Source organism: Wyeomyia smithii, chromosome 1 (assembly GCF_029784165.1).
Source record: "Wyeomyia smithii strain HCP4-BCI-WySm-NY-G18 chromosome 1, ASM2978416v1, whole genome shotgun sequence".
In the NCBI taxonomy this organism is placed as follows: Eukaryota; Metazoa; Arthropoda; class Insecta; order Diptera; family Culicidae; genus Wyeomyia; species Wyeomyia smithii.
In genome coordinates, this window is record NC_073694.1 from 84,630,287 (window position 1) to 84,646,007 (window position 15,721).

At 37.2% G+C, this 15,721-nt stretch overlaps 1 protein-coding gene across 2 annotated transcripts in view; it reads left to right on the forward strand.

Annotated features, from left to right (window-relative positions):
* The window catches only part of LOC129717836 (protein timeless homolog), a 279,468-nt gene extending 264,159 nt beyond the window's left edge, over positions 1-15,309 (forward strand). Inside the window, exons 14-15 of one of the 2 annotated variants that reach the window (XM_055668038.1) lie at positions 2,093-2,760; positions 14,232-15,309. In XM_055668038.1, the coding sequence (XP_055524013.1) occupies positions 2,093-2,760; positions 14,232-14,972 (1,409 nt within the window). In that variant the 3' untranslated portion in view covers positions 14,973-15,309. The remainder of the gene's footprint in view (positions 1-2,092; positions 2,761-14,231) is intronic. The other variant, XM_055668039.1, reaches the window with a different exon arrangement.
* The last annotated feature ends 412 nt before the right edge of the window (positions 15,310-15,721 follow it).

The window sequence follows — 15,721 nt, forward strand, 5'->3', positions numbered from 1 at the left end:
TAAACCAACTGCACAGAAACGAAACTCTGCCACTTTGGGCAGCAAAGTTAACCCTTTCATTTGACATATAGATGGCACCAGAGAGATGCAACGTGTAGGCTACAGGCGACCCCAAAAAAGTGTGACCGGACTTTTTTGTCACCGTGTACACAAATTCTTCGTATTATTGCGACATTTCCAGGCCTATTTTTATGGCCGAAAAATGACAAGCAAAATATTGGAGCCACGGTGGGTTCGAAATGAAAATGGAGCCACAAAAAAGCCACATGCAAAATCATAGGCGCGTCTAAGGCCTGGACATTTCGCTATAACGTCCCTTGCGATGTCGCTATAAAGGGATTCGACTGTATGCAGAAATTTATTAACGTTTGCCGATTTTTCATGGGTTTACTGGGTTAACTGTGATGGCGAAAAAAGTTAAGCTACTCCGTTCAGAAGTGTGCACGTTTAAAGAACGGTACCCCGCCGCGTCAAAAATGGACAGCGTGCGGCACTTTGTGGACGCCGGGTATGCCCGTTCCGGCATCTACAGCATCTTGACACTATTGGACAACGATCAGAGCATCGAAAGAAAGCCCGGTTCCGGACGGCCAACGACCCCGAGCGACAAGAAGATTCAAAGGATGCTTCCTCTTATGCAGACCGAGGGAAAAGTGGCTACATCGCTGCGTGCACTTGGCCGGGAGGTTGGTGTATGCGTTAAAACAGTGAAAAAGTATCTGGAGAACATGGACATACATGTCGGGAAGCGACAGTCCTTTGGTCTCGGAGCTGCAGGCAATGACGCAGCGACAGCGGTTGAATAAGATGGTCAAGTCGTTTTCCCCGGCGAATTGCGACGTGGCAGTGGTGATGGACGACGAGATCTATCTCACCCTGGATGGATGGATTTTACCTCCCCCACGAAGGAAGTGAGGTGAAGTTTTTTTCACAGACCAAGTTCCCCAAGAAGGTGCGGCTGTGGCTGACAATCAGCGAGAAAGGGATGTCAAAGTTGCTCTTCTTTCGCTCCGGGCTGGCCGTGAACAGGGAAATTTCTGGCCAGATTTAGCGTCGGCCCACTACTCGAAGCGATCGTTAGAAGAGATGGAGCGGCTGAATATCGATGTGGTATCGAAGTCGGCGAATCCGCCCAACGTCCCCCAGCTGCTTCCCATCGAGAATTTCTGGGCAAACGAAGTGCAAGATCTATTCCAACAATTTTGTCGTGAAAACGGAGAAGGAATTAATAAAAAAAAACGAAGAAAGAGCTTAAAAACATGCCTACACGTATGTTTTCGTGTTTCGCCATGGCGAATGTTCCGGTTATCTGAAGTAGAAGTAGGAGTTTTTTGCAAATAAGATAATATAATTACCATTAATTGGAAATTTATCCAACTCAATTAACTGCCTTAGTTTTTTTTTCATCATTACGAGAAAACTCATTTAAGTCTCTGAAAAAAATGGCTAGGGACACCCAAATTCACAGGAATGGTTGAATAGCTATAATCATCCATTTTTGCCGGTTTGAACTTTCGGAGTGCACCTGTGTTGTTCATTGTTATCTATAAGCTACAAGAAGCTCGTAACAATACTATTGCTTTTATTACACGGTTCGAAAATTTAACTTGAATTTGCTGCTGGTGGTGCTGTTTGTAAAAACCTTTAAAATACTGAAACACTTTATTCTCTCACTCGTTAGCAGCGAATGAATAATTTATCTTTTCATTCTAGACCGAGCTGCTTGTATGATGGTAGCTTGCCCCTATTATATTTATTTTGTTTATTACACTGGTAATGCTATGCCGTGCTGTAGCTGTTACAAAGCATACCTTAGCGTAGTCTCGTAATAGTGGAGTGAATTACAACGATGTACGTGACGTCAAGTTGTTAGAAAAAATTAAAGTAAATGTTATTCTCCCTAGAAACGGCTTCGTTTAACTAAAGTTTAGTGAACCTATTTGCTCGGTTTTCTCTTGAGCCGACCCGAGATCTGTTTGGCAATATGGTGTTATTATTTACTAACTATAAGAACAATTGATACAGTACCGTTTCTTCATAATTCTTTTCAAAAAACCTTTATTTTCTTCTTTTTACCATTCTTATTTAACAGACGTCATCGATTGGATATTGGATAACCTCATTGACAAACACCGCACGCGTCGAACCGTTATCAAGAAACTCAAAGAACTTGGGCTCATATTCAAAGCGCCAACTAAAAAAAGTAATGCTATGGCTCTCAATAAAAATCTATGGACACAAGAACAAGACGAAAAATTGCGAAAATTGTACGACGAATACCGGCTGAATGAAAATGTGCTTTCAATTATTGTCAGTGAATTTGATGGTGTGCGTTCAAAGCAGTCTATACTGAATCGAATGGTTACAATCGGTCTTATTGCGGATAAATCGGAAATTAAACCTAAAAAATCTAGATCAAAGAACGATGCATTAAGTGACTCAGAGTCCGAGTCGGATAATGATTTTTCAGAATACAAACCTGTAAAGTCGCAATCTAGATTCGCTGTCCCAAAATTGAGCATATTAAATAATAAACGTTTCCACGTTCTTTTGAAGGAGCTAGAGGGTTCTTTCAAAGAAGCTATAGAATGGCTAGCTGAGTCGTTTTCTGAAGCCTATGAGGATTATCAAGACGACTCTGAAGACCGTGACGATGGAGTGCCACTTGTGCCGATCATGCAATTCCAACGAGAAGCTTTAGATAACACTCAGTTTAAAAATCTACTGACTGAGCTAGGACTTGAAGCCCCAAGCGAAAATGTAAGTAATTATTTATGCTTTACATTATCATCCCATTAAGACCATTAAGTAAATTCTGTTTATATTAGAAAACGAAAACTAACGTTTAGTAACAGTATAGACAAAGAAGTATTCTACAAAAATGGGGATGGTAATAGATTGATGGGGATGGTAATAGATAGATTGTAATAGAATATCCAGTTTTTATTGCATTGCAGAAACAACGAGTGTTGGAAAAATGATAGATTCATAAAATTTCGTGAACCTTACACATGAAGAAACTATCTCTTTATTTCCACCACTATGCGATTATATTTTCTATTACCTTACCTCACCAGTCGGAGGTATTCTTTAGGTGAGCGATATAAAGAAACAATTGTTCGGGTTTATTGAAAGTGGTTAAACACCTTTTCGTTCGAGAAAAATGCGATAAGTTTGATTATTTATTTTAGTATGTAGTGTTTTTTATTGTAATAAAGTTGAAATTTTTTGACACTACAATTTTTCAACTGCAAAAAGCATTTATTTATAAAAATATCAAATATTAGTGAAGTTATAGCTGTAAATGTTTCTACCCTTTCCTTTTACGCATAGTGTTCTACTGCACTCTTACTCGTTCCTCCTACGAAGTATTTCCAATCCATGGTGAAATTTTACCTGTGAGCATGCTTGTCATTCTCCTCAGTATGTGAAAGGAGAGGAGAAAAAATTCACCGCGCACTTCCCTTCCAGTATGTTCCTGCGTGTAGCAAATGCTTTCACCACACTGCTTCTTTCTTCACTCCAAAATGTCTCAACCAGCTTACAGAGAGACAAACACACTTCCAGCTCACCCCACATCTGATAGAAACAAGAGAGGTGAATCACTCTACAGAGAAAACGCAGAAATACACAACAGTGTCCACTGGCGAGAAGTCCGGAAGGTGAAAAAAAACCTACCGGGCAAAAATGTTGTCCTCGTGTAGCTACAATGCGAAAACGAATTCCGCCAGAGTAAATTCGACCGGCACGAGCCGCACAAGCAACACAGTCCATTTTTTTTCTTTCAATTTTTTTTCCTCTTCTGCCATGCTCAAGAAACCAACTGTGAAACGCACCGAAGATAGCTCTGCAGTGTAATTATTGTGCGTGATGTCCACACGTGTGAGAAAGTACACCATAGTTCATTGTCTCGCAAGAGAGAGATTTCAGATTTCACCGAAGTGCGTTCAGGTAGCTCGTTGTAAATCGTTTGTCGCTCTCTTCTAGCATAAGCTTTGATTTGCTCTTTAGTGCGACGGCAGTTGTTTCCGCAGTGCAAGATGTTCTCCTGCACTCTAGAGGAGAAAAGACAAGCATGCCTGTGAGGTCACTTTTTTATAACACAGGGTGGCGAAAAAGTTTTTAAACAGAAATTCCCTGATTTTCCCTGAAATAACATTAATTTCCCTGATATTTTTGAGGATCCGGCACAAAAAAGTGCAAGGTGGATAGACGCAACTCTGAAATCCCAGAGAAAAAAAAATTGATCGGATATGAAACTGAACCGTAAAGGTCTCGAACTAGCCTTTTATACTGAAAAATCAGTTTTTGCGCTGAAGAGTCGTTTAAAACCCAAATTAATCCACCTAGCGGTGAGACCCAGCCTTTCTCATTCGAACTTATTATTTGCTAAAATATTTTTTTTAATTTTTTTCAAAGGGGGGATTTGTTAGTAGCTTAAGTATTTATGATAAATATTAGTAAATAATGAGTATGTGTGTCCAATCACAAATGGTGACTTCTCAACACTGTTAGAAATTTGTAGTTTTAATTGTTAGGATTTGTTTGCTTTCGCAATTAGGACTTATCATTCGTAGGGATTTAAACCTACTTGTCAGAAAAGGGGAAGTAAACTTACAACTAACTTAATTGCTAACTTATTGACTATGAAGAGAGCTTATCGTAGCAATTGAGGATTGCAACGATTTTTGTCGAAAATTGTTAATAATTTTATTTGACATAGCTTCTAATGGTTCAACACCAGTAAGTCTATGTAATTCGAGTGTACTTTGGAGCGTTTTCTTCCTTGTTGAACAGCAACTTGACCAGATCGGTACAGCATAAAGCATTGCTGGTCTAAAAATTTGTTTGTAAATCAAATGTTTGTTCTTTAAACAAAGTTTAGAATTCCTGTTAATGAGAGGATATAAACATCTCGTATATTTGATGCACTTGGCTTGTATACTCTCAATGTGCTCTTTGAAAATAAGTTTTTTATCATAAATTAGTCTTAAGTACTTAACCTTGTCGGACCTACTTAAAATAACCCCATTCATCTTGACAACGTGATTATTGTTTGGCTTGAGGAAAGAAGCCCTAGGCTTATGCGGAAAAAATATCATTTGAGTTTTAGAAGCATTGGGAGAGATTTTCCACTTTTGCAAGTAGGAAGGAAAAATATCTAAACTTTTCTGCAATCGACTGCATATGACACGAAGACTTTTTCCTTTTACGGAAATGCTTGTGTCATCGCAGAACAATGACTTTGTGCATCCTGGAGGCAAATCAGGAAGATCTGAAGTGAATATGTTGTACAGGACTGGGCCCAAGACTGAACCTTGAGGTACACCTGCTCTGACAGGCAATCTATCAGATTTTGAATTCTGATAGACAACCTGCAGAGTTCGATCAGTAAGATAATTTTTTTAAAATTTTGATTAGGAAAATTGGAAAATTGAAAGTTTGCAATTTCGCAATCAAACCTTTATGCCAAACACTGTCGAATGCTTTTTCTATGTCTAAAAGAGCAGCTCCAGTGGAATAACCTTCAGATTTGTTAGCTCGTATCATATTAGTAACTCTGAGCAATTGATGAGTTGTGGAATGCCCATGGCGAAATCCAAACTGTTCATTTGCAAAAATTGAATTTTCGTTGATGTGTGACATCATTCTGTTAAGAATAATTCTCTCAAACAGTTTACTTATTGAAGAAAGCAAACTGATTGGTCGATAACTTGAAACTTCAGCTGGGTTCTTATCCGGTTTTAAAATTGGAGTAATTTTTGCATTTTTCCCTAATTTGGGAAAATATGCAATTTTGAAGCAGCAATTGAAAATTTTCACTAAAAATTCCATTGTGCTCTCAGGGAGATGTTTAATTAGTATATTAAAGATTCCATCGTCACCAGGTGCTTTCATATTTTTGAAATTTTTAATAATTGATTTAATCTCATTCAAGTTAGTTTCAATTATTTCTGCAGGTAAAAAATTCTGGGAAGAAATTAAATCAAATTGACGTGTGACTTCATTTTCAATTGGACTCACAAAATTCAAATTTGAGTTATGAACACTCTCAAACTGCTGAGCAAGTCTTTGAGCCTTTTGTTCATTGGATACAAGAAAACGTTCACCATCTTTTAAAACTGGAATAGGCTTTGAAGGTTTCTTAAGAATCTTCGACAGCTTCCAAAAAGGTTTTGAATATGGTTTCAATTTTTCAACTTTAGTCTCAAAATTTCTATTTCTCAGAAGAGTAAATCTATGTTTAATCTCTTCCTGTAAATCTTTATAAATAGTTTTAAAAACAGGGTCACGAGAACGTTGATATTGACGTCTGCGGACATTTTTCAAACGAATTAGAAGTTGAAGATTTTCGTCAATTATTGGTGAATCAAATTTCATTTGAGCCTTTGGAACAGAATAATTCCTGGCATCAACAATTGCACATTTTAATGCTTCCAAAGCGGAATCAATATTCACTTCGTTTTGCAAATCAAGCTCATTATTGAAATTTCTCTCAATATGAGTTTTTTATCTTTCCCGATTAGCCTTGTTATAATTAAAAACAGAGCTCATAGGGTTTAAAACTGATTCATGTGATAAAGAAAAAGTTATTGGAAGATGGTCAGAATCAAAGTCAGCATGTGTGATCAAATCACTACATACATGACTTTGATCTGTAAGCACCAAATCAATTGTTGAAGGGTTTCTTACAGAAGAAAAGCATGTAGGACTATTCGGAGACAAAATAGAATAGTATCCTGTAGAACAATCATTGAATAAAATTTTGCCATTGGAATTACTTTGAGAATTGTTCCATGAACGATGTTTAGCGTTAAAATCGCCGATTATAAAAAATTTCGAACGATTTCTGGTGAGTTTTTGTAAATCACCTTTAAAATAATTTTTGTGCTCGCGTGTGCATTGAAATGGTAAATATGCTGCGGAAATAAATAAAATCCCAAGTTCAGTTTGAACTTCAATTCCCAAAGTTGCAACTCCACCGCCGGAACCCTGAATCGTATCATATCTATGAACCACGTAATTGGGATCATATTTTAATTTTATGTTAGGTTTCAAAAATGTTTCAGTAATAATTGCAATGTGCACATTATTTACTGTTAAAAAATTAAAAAGCTCATTCTCATTGGCCTTCAATGAGCGAGCATTCCAATTTAATATTTTAATTTATTCACTTATGTTCGAGCGTCTTGATAGAAAAATTTTCACTACACTTTTCACTTTTTATTCACTTTCACTATTTAATTCTATCACTTTTCACTTTTCACTTGCAAATACGTATTTCGGCACTGACATAGTGCCTTCGTCAATGCTTATTTGGACTGTATCCAAATAAACAGTCCAAATAAGCACTGACGAAGGCACTATGTCAGTGCCGAAATACGTATTTGCAAGTGAAAAGTGAATAAAAAGTGAAAAGTGTAGTGAATATTTTAATTTAAAATCATTGCTAAATTTTAAATTAGAAACAATTTTAATAGTAAAATTTGTGCCTATTTGAATGGCTTCAAACATTGATTTTGCCTGCAACATGGCGTTCATAAGATCGAACATTGCCTGTTGCAAAAAAGAAAGTTTACCTGCTGTAATAGGCCCCAGGCAGTTGACATTAGAAAAAATATTTTCGGCAGCAATATTAGCTGGAGTAATAGGTGTACAATTATTGTCTAGCGTGTTTTGCTTACCCATATTGACGGTCATTTTCGAACTACCAACACTAGGCGGTATAATGTTCGAACTACCTGACACATGTGCATAAGTTAAACGGGTATGCAAAGGAGTAGGTAAACTATGCGTCACTGGTACGCTTGGAGAATTTTGTTTTTGAATTTTGTTTACCTTGCCTTGCCTTAACAATTGCTAAACGGGCTGGGCATTGATAAAAATTCGACATATGGTTGCCGTTACAATTCGCACAGCGAAAATTTTTACTCTCTTTCACAGGACATGTGTCCTTTTTGTGAGAAGAGTCTCCACAAATGAGGCATTTTTGGTCCATGTTACAAACTTTGAACCATAACGTTGGCAAACACGGCATTGGGTGATATGCTTTTCACCTCCGCCAAACTTTCGATATAATTCCCATTTTACACGCACGTTATATAAAGCATGTGCCTTTTCAATATGGATATTTCCGTAATTGAGATTATGCATAGAAACCAAACATTGACCCCGGACACTATTTTGAATGTAAAGACGACTACTTTCAGTTTTTGGAAAACAACCTAAATAACTATATACCTCCCAATATGAGTATTTACGTTGTCAGATTGATGCCAGAAAATCTGCTGAAAATGACCGAATACCACCCAATATGAATATATTCAGAATTAAGGCGATGTACAGAAGGCAAAAGTCGAGGATGTTGTCATTTCGATAAAACCAATCATTTCAAACGATTTGTTATTTGACTTTAACTTGAATCACATCGCAAGGAATCAATGAATTTGGACCGTTCAAATAGTACGATACCACTTTTAAATTATATTGAGGCCACATATATCGATCCAAGCAGGTATAGTTTTAAATAGTCTTTGAATTTCTTTTCTTTCCATAGCTTTTGAGCCACATATCAAATAGTTATGAAGTTTGTTATTTGTAAGTTTGAGAGATGACTCGTTCGTATGACACTAGTTATGTTCCAATAAGTCATGTAATCTTTGAGATAATAGACTTTCATTGTTTTATTAACAATTTAATACATAACGGTTGCTAATTTAATACATAAGTTCGATTATAATCTAATTAAATGGGAACGTATAGGGCAGTTAAACTTTGAAACCGCGTTTTCAATCATAATTCATTAGTTACCCCTTAACTAGCCCGCTCATATGATAATAATATTGATCAAATCGGTTTTAAATTTTCTGAGATAATGAAGTTTCGTGATTTTCACATTTCGATACATTACAGACGAAGTTACAGTCCGATTACAGTAAAATTCAACATGGTGTTACGACGCAGCTAGACTCATTAATTTACACTAATTTTGAGGAAATCAGGTCAGCCATCTCCGAGAAAAGTGAATGAGTCCAAGTAGTTTTCGGAATGTGTTCCTTTTCATAGCTGGATTTTACATTCTTAAACATAACAGGCAAAGTAATGGTCCGATTGCAAAACAAATCAATAGGCTCTTATGGGGCAACTAGACCTTCCATATGACACTGATTTTGTGGAAATCGGTCCAGACATCTCTCAGAAACATGAGTGAGATTAAACATTCTCCAGATCACGTTTCTGTAAATAACTTTTTAGCCACATGTTCAATCCTCATGATATTTAAAAGTTAAGGGTTTTTTAGGTAGCCCGTTCATTTAAAACCAATTTTGTTTAAATCGATTGAGTACTCTCTGAGATAATGATGTTTCATTATTTTCACATTTTTAAACATAAAAATCAAAAAAAAACATTCAAACATAAAAATCCGATTACAAGAAAATTCAATAGAGTCTTATGGGGCAATTATACATTTCATTTGCAATTAATTGCATGAAAATCGGTTTTGCCATCTCTGAGAAAATCGAGTGAGATTGGGAGAGCGTTACACACACACATACAGAAAATGCTCAGCTCGTCGAACTGAGTCGAGTGATATACGACATCCGTCCTTTTTGAGCACTTTTATACCTTTATTATACCTTTAGTTTTTGCAGTGAAAACCGCGTCTCGGTTGAAAAATTTTTCCTAAATAGTTTTTAGTTTTCCTTGAGCGAAAAATGAATTCCCTGACTTTCCCTGATTTTGCAGGTTTTTCTAGGTTTTCGACACCCTGTATAATAGGAACTTAAGGCCCAGATACACACACGGCGTAATGACACCTTCTCCATACAAAATAGAAGGCGAGATCGCCATCACGCCTTCTATTTTGTATGGAGAAGGCGTCATTACGCCGTGGGTGTAACTGGGCCTTTAGTTTTCTAAGAGGAAGTCACACCGAAGTATTATTGAATTCAGCGTAAAGGAATGGTAATTGGGGAGCCTTGTGCTTGCGCAGCTCTCTTCAGTCAACCGTTAGTGTACGTGACACCTTCTAAGTTAGTGCTATGATTTCGAACATACGACTTGCTAGACAAATTTTGTTTACTTTACGAACGTCCAATTGATTCGAGATGAAATAGTTCAAATTCGAAATACAGCACCTGGGTTTTGCTTTCTTTAACAATAATTCTTTCTTTCATATTATTGTTAAATACTTTTTCGTCACTTACGGAAATCATTCTACTCCGTGTTCAATAAATTCGAAACTATTTCGAAACTCCGTAATGATATGTAACACACAACGCAAGTGAACACACGTCTAATTCCTGAGTATTTTTACTGAAAGGTCTTTTCATAGTGAACATCTACAGCAGATGTTTTCGAATAATCCCTCACTTAAGGCCTGTACAGGCAGTTTTTGCCTCTCTTCTAGAAAGGTATAGCAATCACTGAAAAAACCAAAGGGATAAAAGTGCTCCAAAGGGTCGAATCTCGTATATCAATCGACTTAGTTCGACGAGCTGAGCATTTTCTGTATGTGTGTGTATGTATGTAACGCTCTCCTAATCTCACTTAATTTTATCAGAGATGACTGAATCAATTCCCATGGAAATAATTGCAATTGAAAGGTCTAGTTGTCCAATAAGACCCTATTGAATTTTATTGTAATAGAATTTTAAGTTTCGAGGTTATGTATCAACATGGGAAAATCACAAAACATCATTATCTCAGAAACTACACAACTGATTTGAACAAAATTGGTATCAAAAGAGTCTGTGTATAATAAACAGAAGGTCGATTCCGAATCGGAATGTAGCACCAAGGCTTTGCTTTGCTTCTTTGGTATCAAAAGAATGGGCTTCTTTGAACCATTTGTAAAATAATTTTATATTGATTGGACATGTAGTTCCAAAGTTATGCAATGAAATGTTTTTCAAATACTGTTTAAACTCACTCACTTTTCTCAGAGATGGCTGGAATGATTTTCACAAAATTAGTGTCATATGGAAGATCTTGTTGCCCCATAAGACCCTATTGAATTTTAATGCTATTGGACTTTAACTTTGTCCGTCATGTATAATAATGGGAAATCAGGCTATGAAAAGAAACATGTTTCTAAGACTTTGAACTCCCCCACTTTTCTCAGAGATGGATGGACCGATTTTCACGAAATAAGTTGCAATAGAAAGCTCTAATTGCCTGATAAGACCCTATTGAATTTAATTATAATTGGACTGTAGCTTTGTCTGTTATGTATCAAAATGTAAAAGTTATGAAACTCAATTATCTCAGAAACTCCACAACCGATTTTAACAAAATAGGTTCAAATGAGACAGTCCTTCAAAACCCCAAATTAACGAATTTCATGATGATTGAACATGTAGTTCAAAGGTTATGAAAGGAAACGTGTTCAGAAAACTTTTTAAACTCACTCGTTTTGCCAAAGATGGCATAATTGATTTCAACAATCTTAGTTTTAAATTGAAGGATTAGTTGCTTTATAGGTACCTATTTCATTTGATTATAACACTGGTTGACAAAATCGAAAAAATGCTGCTCTAAAGCTCACAATAGTTGACCTAGAAAGGAAAAAAATTCACAGGAAAAGCTATAATTTTTCATTTTTTCTTAGTTTGACCCTCGGGGCCACACTTGTGTTGATCGGACTTTTATTTTAATCATTATGTGAGCAAAATCATTTCAAATCGTCTGGAAATACGCGAAAATTTAATCGACCATTTTTGATTTGAATGAAACTTTGCACACGTATTTGGCTCAGCAAACTGAGCATTTTCCACAGATGGAGTGATTTTTTACACCCATGAGTTACATTCTAAAAGGGCGTATGCCTTTTGGCATAGGTTTTATTCGAAGCATTGTAGCCCAGAAACCGTTGGTTGTATAGAAAAACTGTCTGAGAATGAGTTGCAGGGAATTAAAAATGCATCATAAAAAAAATATACACTGTACAAAAAAAATTTTTTTTTGACCAAAAATAAATTAAAAATAAACATTAAATTTCAGAAACGATCAGTAATATCAACTGCGTTAAAGAATTTCATTTTCACTGATAAGATCATTGAAATTAATGTATATGGGGCCGTTCAGCAATTACAGTTTATTTTTCCACTTTTTCTTTTTACGTAAGGTAATCAATTCACCCCCCCCTTCCTCCCTTGTAAGATAGCGTAAGAAAGTTGCACAACCCCCCTCCCCCTCTATTTGCTTACATATTTATTGAACGGCCCCTAAGGAACAACACAAATTATTCAAAATCTACTAAGTAAATGTTATTTGCATGTATATGTGTTAATGTATGTTCTTCTGTGTGTGAATGTTATATTTTAAATGTTCGGTATAATTGTGTTGTTGGCTACCAAAAATTTGTTGTTTAGAATGAATAACAAATCCAGCAGAAATTATCAAGGTGTATTGTTTAAGTGCTGGTGTAAATCTATTTTAACAAATAATAAGATCGAATGAGAAAAAATGGGTCTCACCGCTAGGTGGATTAATTTAGGTTTTGTACGCAGTTTTTCAAACGCGGATTTATACGAGGTTTTTTTACGCGGATTTTTGAATTACGCGTTTTTTACGTAGTTTTTTGAATTGATGCACTGATTCCCAAAATTTTTCGTTAATTTTCGAATTAACGTGGGTTTGGAACCAAATACGTTTAAGTGTTTACTTAGTAAAAGACTCAGTTACAAAACTCTCCGCCCTCCGAAAGAACCGGAATGACCGTTAAAGAGGGCAATTCTAAATACTGGTTCTAGAGCGTCTCGGTTTTTTTCTGAAGCCCTTCTTGCTCATTTACTTTACGCGGATTTTTTAATTAACGTTATTTTTTTTAACGCGGATTTTTGAATTACCGCCGTTTTATTACGCGGATTTTGAAATTAACGCGGTTTTTTATACGGATTTTCGAATTAACGCGTTTTTTACGAGGTACGTATCCCCCGCGTTAAAAAAAACCTGCCCGTACACGTAAACAACGCACCAGACAAAAGTATTCACCAAAAATTTGTTTTAAGTCGGACTTTCTTGAAACTTTCAGGGAATGAACTAATACATATGTGGATTATGTTTCTGTATAACTACTTCATTCAATTTCCCTTCCATCGCTGAAAGCCCGCACCTTTCTCTTAAGATCCCTCATAACATTTTGTGCAATGGTTGAACCGGCCTTTTTGGTCAATATCATCCATTCTTTCTTCAACTCCAACTCGTCCTTAAACACCTCGGACGATTTTCGAACTTTGGCCTTCATTATTATCCAAAATCTTTCCACCGGACGAGTCTCTGGTGAATTAGGGGGGTTGGCGGTTTGTGGTACAAAAATAACGTTATTGTCTCAGTACCAATCCAACGTCGATCACGCGTAATAGTATGAAACCAGGTACGGCCAAAATTGCCTTCGTGGGTCCGCAGGAACAGCAACAGTTGCTTCTAGAGGTACTCGGTGTGGAAAATTTCGCTGTTGATGGTACCCGTTGTGATGTACGGTTTACTCAGTTTACCGCATTGACACATGTCGAATTTGCCCACTGTCTTTTTCCTTATGTCTTTTGGTGCAACAAACCGAAACTTGACAACGTAGAACTCAAGCCCCGTTATCTGCTTTGCGCCTGCCTTGATGTATGTTTCGTAATACATAACCACACACATCGGTTTCGTTAACCACTCTCGATACAGCTTCCTTGTGCGCGATTTGGCCGTCGTGTTTTATTGTACACGCCGGTTCGGTGCCTTCCGTGACCTTGAATACACGAAGCCCAGCTCGTTTCATTGTTCGCTGAATCAACCAAGCGGAACACTTTGCCATCAGTGCCGCGTCGCGAATCGGAAGGTTTGGATCACGTTCGGAATAATCCAACACCTTCTGAGCCTTCACAGGGTCATTTGTCATCGATTTACTTCACTTCCAGTCCGCCGCTCGTCTGAGATTCAATAAACGATTTTACCGCCCGAGACACAGTTGTATGGGTGATTCTCAGTTGTCTCCCGATCCATCTCATGGTCGCAGTCGGATTTTCCATGACGGCGCGCAAAATTCTCTGGCAATTTTTTTCTTGTATCGATTAGATCTCAATAATTCACTTCAAACAAGTTATACCCAGCTTTTCATCAATGTTTACCCACGGACAAAAAGTTACACACAAATAAAAATGATGCATTTTTTTCGAGTACGGCCTTAGTCTCTTTGGTTCTTTATAATAAACTAATACAACCATTTTCTTTTACGTTCGCAGGAAGCGTACTGGCGCATTCCAGCTACAATGGACCGAATTGAGCTCGATTTGCGCGTTAAACTGCTCAACGACAGCGACTATCTTCACATTGATTCAGTGGAGTGCGATATAGATCGTAATGAAGAACGACTGTTTGACACTGATATTATTGCGAATCCCGATTACAATATGGAAGTGGAAGAACAAGGACTGTCTGAGGATATGTTAAGCTCGTGGCGAAACAAGACAAACTTATTGTATAGCAGGAGCGACCTAGATGTCGGAATGCGTGAGCCACTGAAAAATAAAAGCAGTAAAAAAAATCCGTCGGTCACCTCGAACAGCAATAAAACCAACACCAGAAAGAATAACACCAATAAAATTAAAAAAAAATTCAACCTGATTGAGTGGTTGAACGAAAGTGATGACGAGTTCGGGAAATCTTTACTATTAGATAAACATGTAACAAGCAATACTGAAGATAATGAAAATTCAGATCAAATCAGATCAAATAAAAAAGCAAAATCACACATATTGTTGCCTTCCGACTCGGAGTCGGATAATGAGCAGTTGCGGCTATTTATCTCGGAAAACGACAGCGACGATGGAGAAGATCATATTCACGATAGTGGCCGTGGAGCTACAGCTGCACGCATTAAGCGTATACGGTCGGACGATTCAGATACAGATAGCAATGACCACATTCAGAAGTATTCTAAACAACGACGTCGTGTTTTGGTAATTGACGACCAGGACGATTAGCGATTTGATATATAGTCTAAGTATTATGGTGTGATTCTTTTTTCTTGATGTAAATGATTTAATGTATAATTCGATAAAACAAAAACGTCGGCAAAAAAAAATCACAAAAATATAAAAGTTTTGTAACGAGTGATTAAAATAAAGATTTACTTAGTTAAAACATTCGACAAGCGTTCAATTTCGTGTTCGATCGCCCCATTGGTGACCCGCGACGTCGCGAACATTGAAATTTCGCGATTTTACCTCGTCATTCGTGTTGTTAGTTAAACGCAATATCTAACCTTAACATGGCGAATGCAAACGAAAACCACATCACGGCGTCTATCGCTATTAAATTGCCGAATTTTTGGAAAGCAGATCCGGTCATGTGGTTTGCCCAAGTCGAGGCACAATTCCATTTAGCAAAAATCGTCAATGATGAGCCTAAGTTTTACCACATCGTGGCGAAAGTGGACCAATCAGTCGTTTGTCATATATATGATTTGGTAGCAGCACCTCCGGAACAAAATAAGTATGAAGCCGTCAAAGAACGTTTAGTTTCCCGGTATCCGCTAAAGGTCGCCTCGAACAGCTGCTAGGAGCCCAAGACCTCGACCACCCCACCTCTTGGCAAAAATGAGAGAATTGTCTGCCGGTTTGGGCGTTGACAACAATCTACTAAAAATGCTTTGATTCAACGTCTATCGCTAAAAATACGGCCGGTATTAGCTTGTCATGACGGCACCATTGAAAAACTCGCGAAAGTGGCG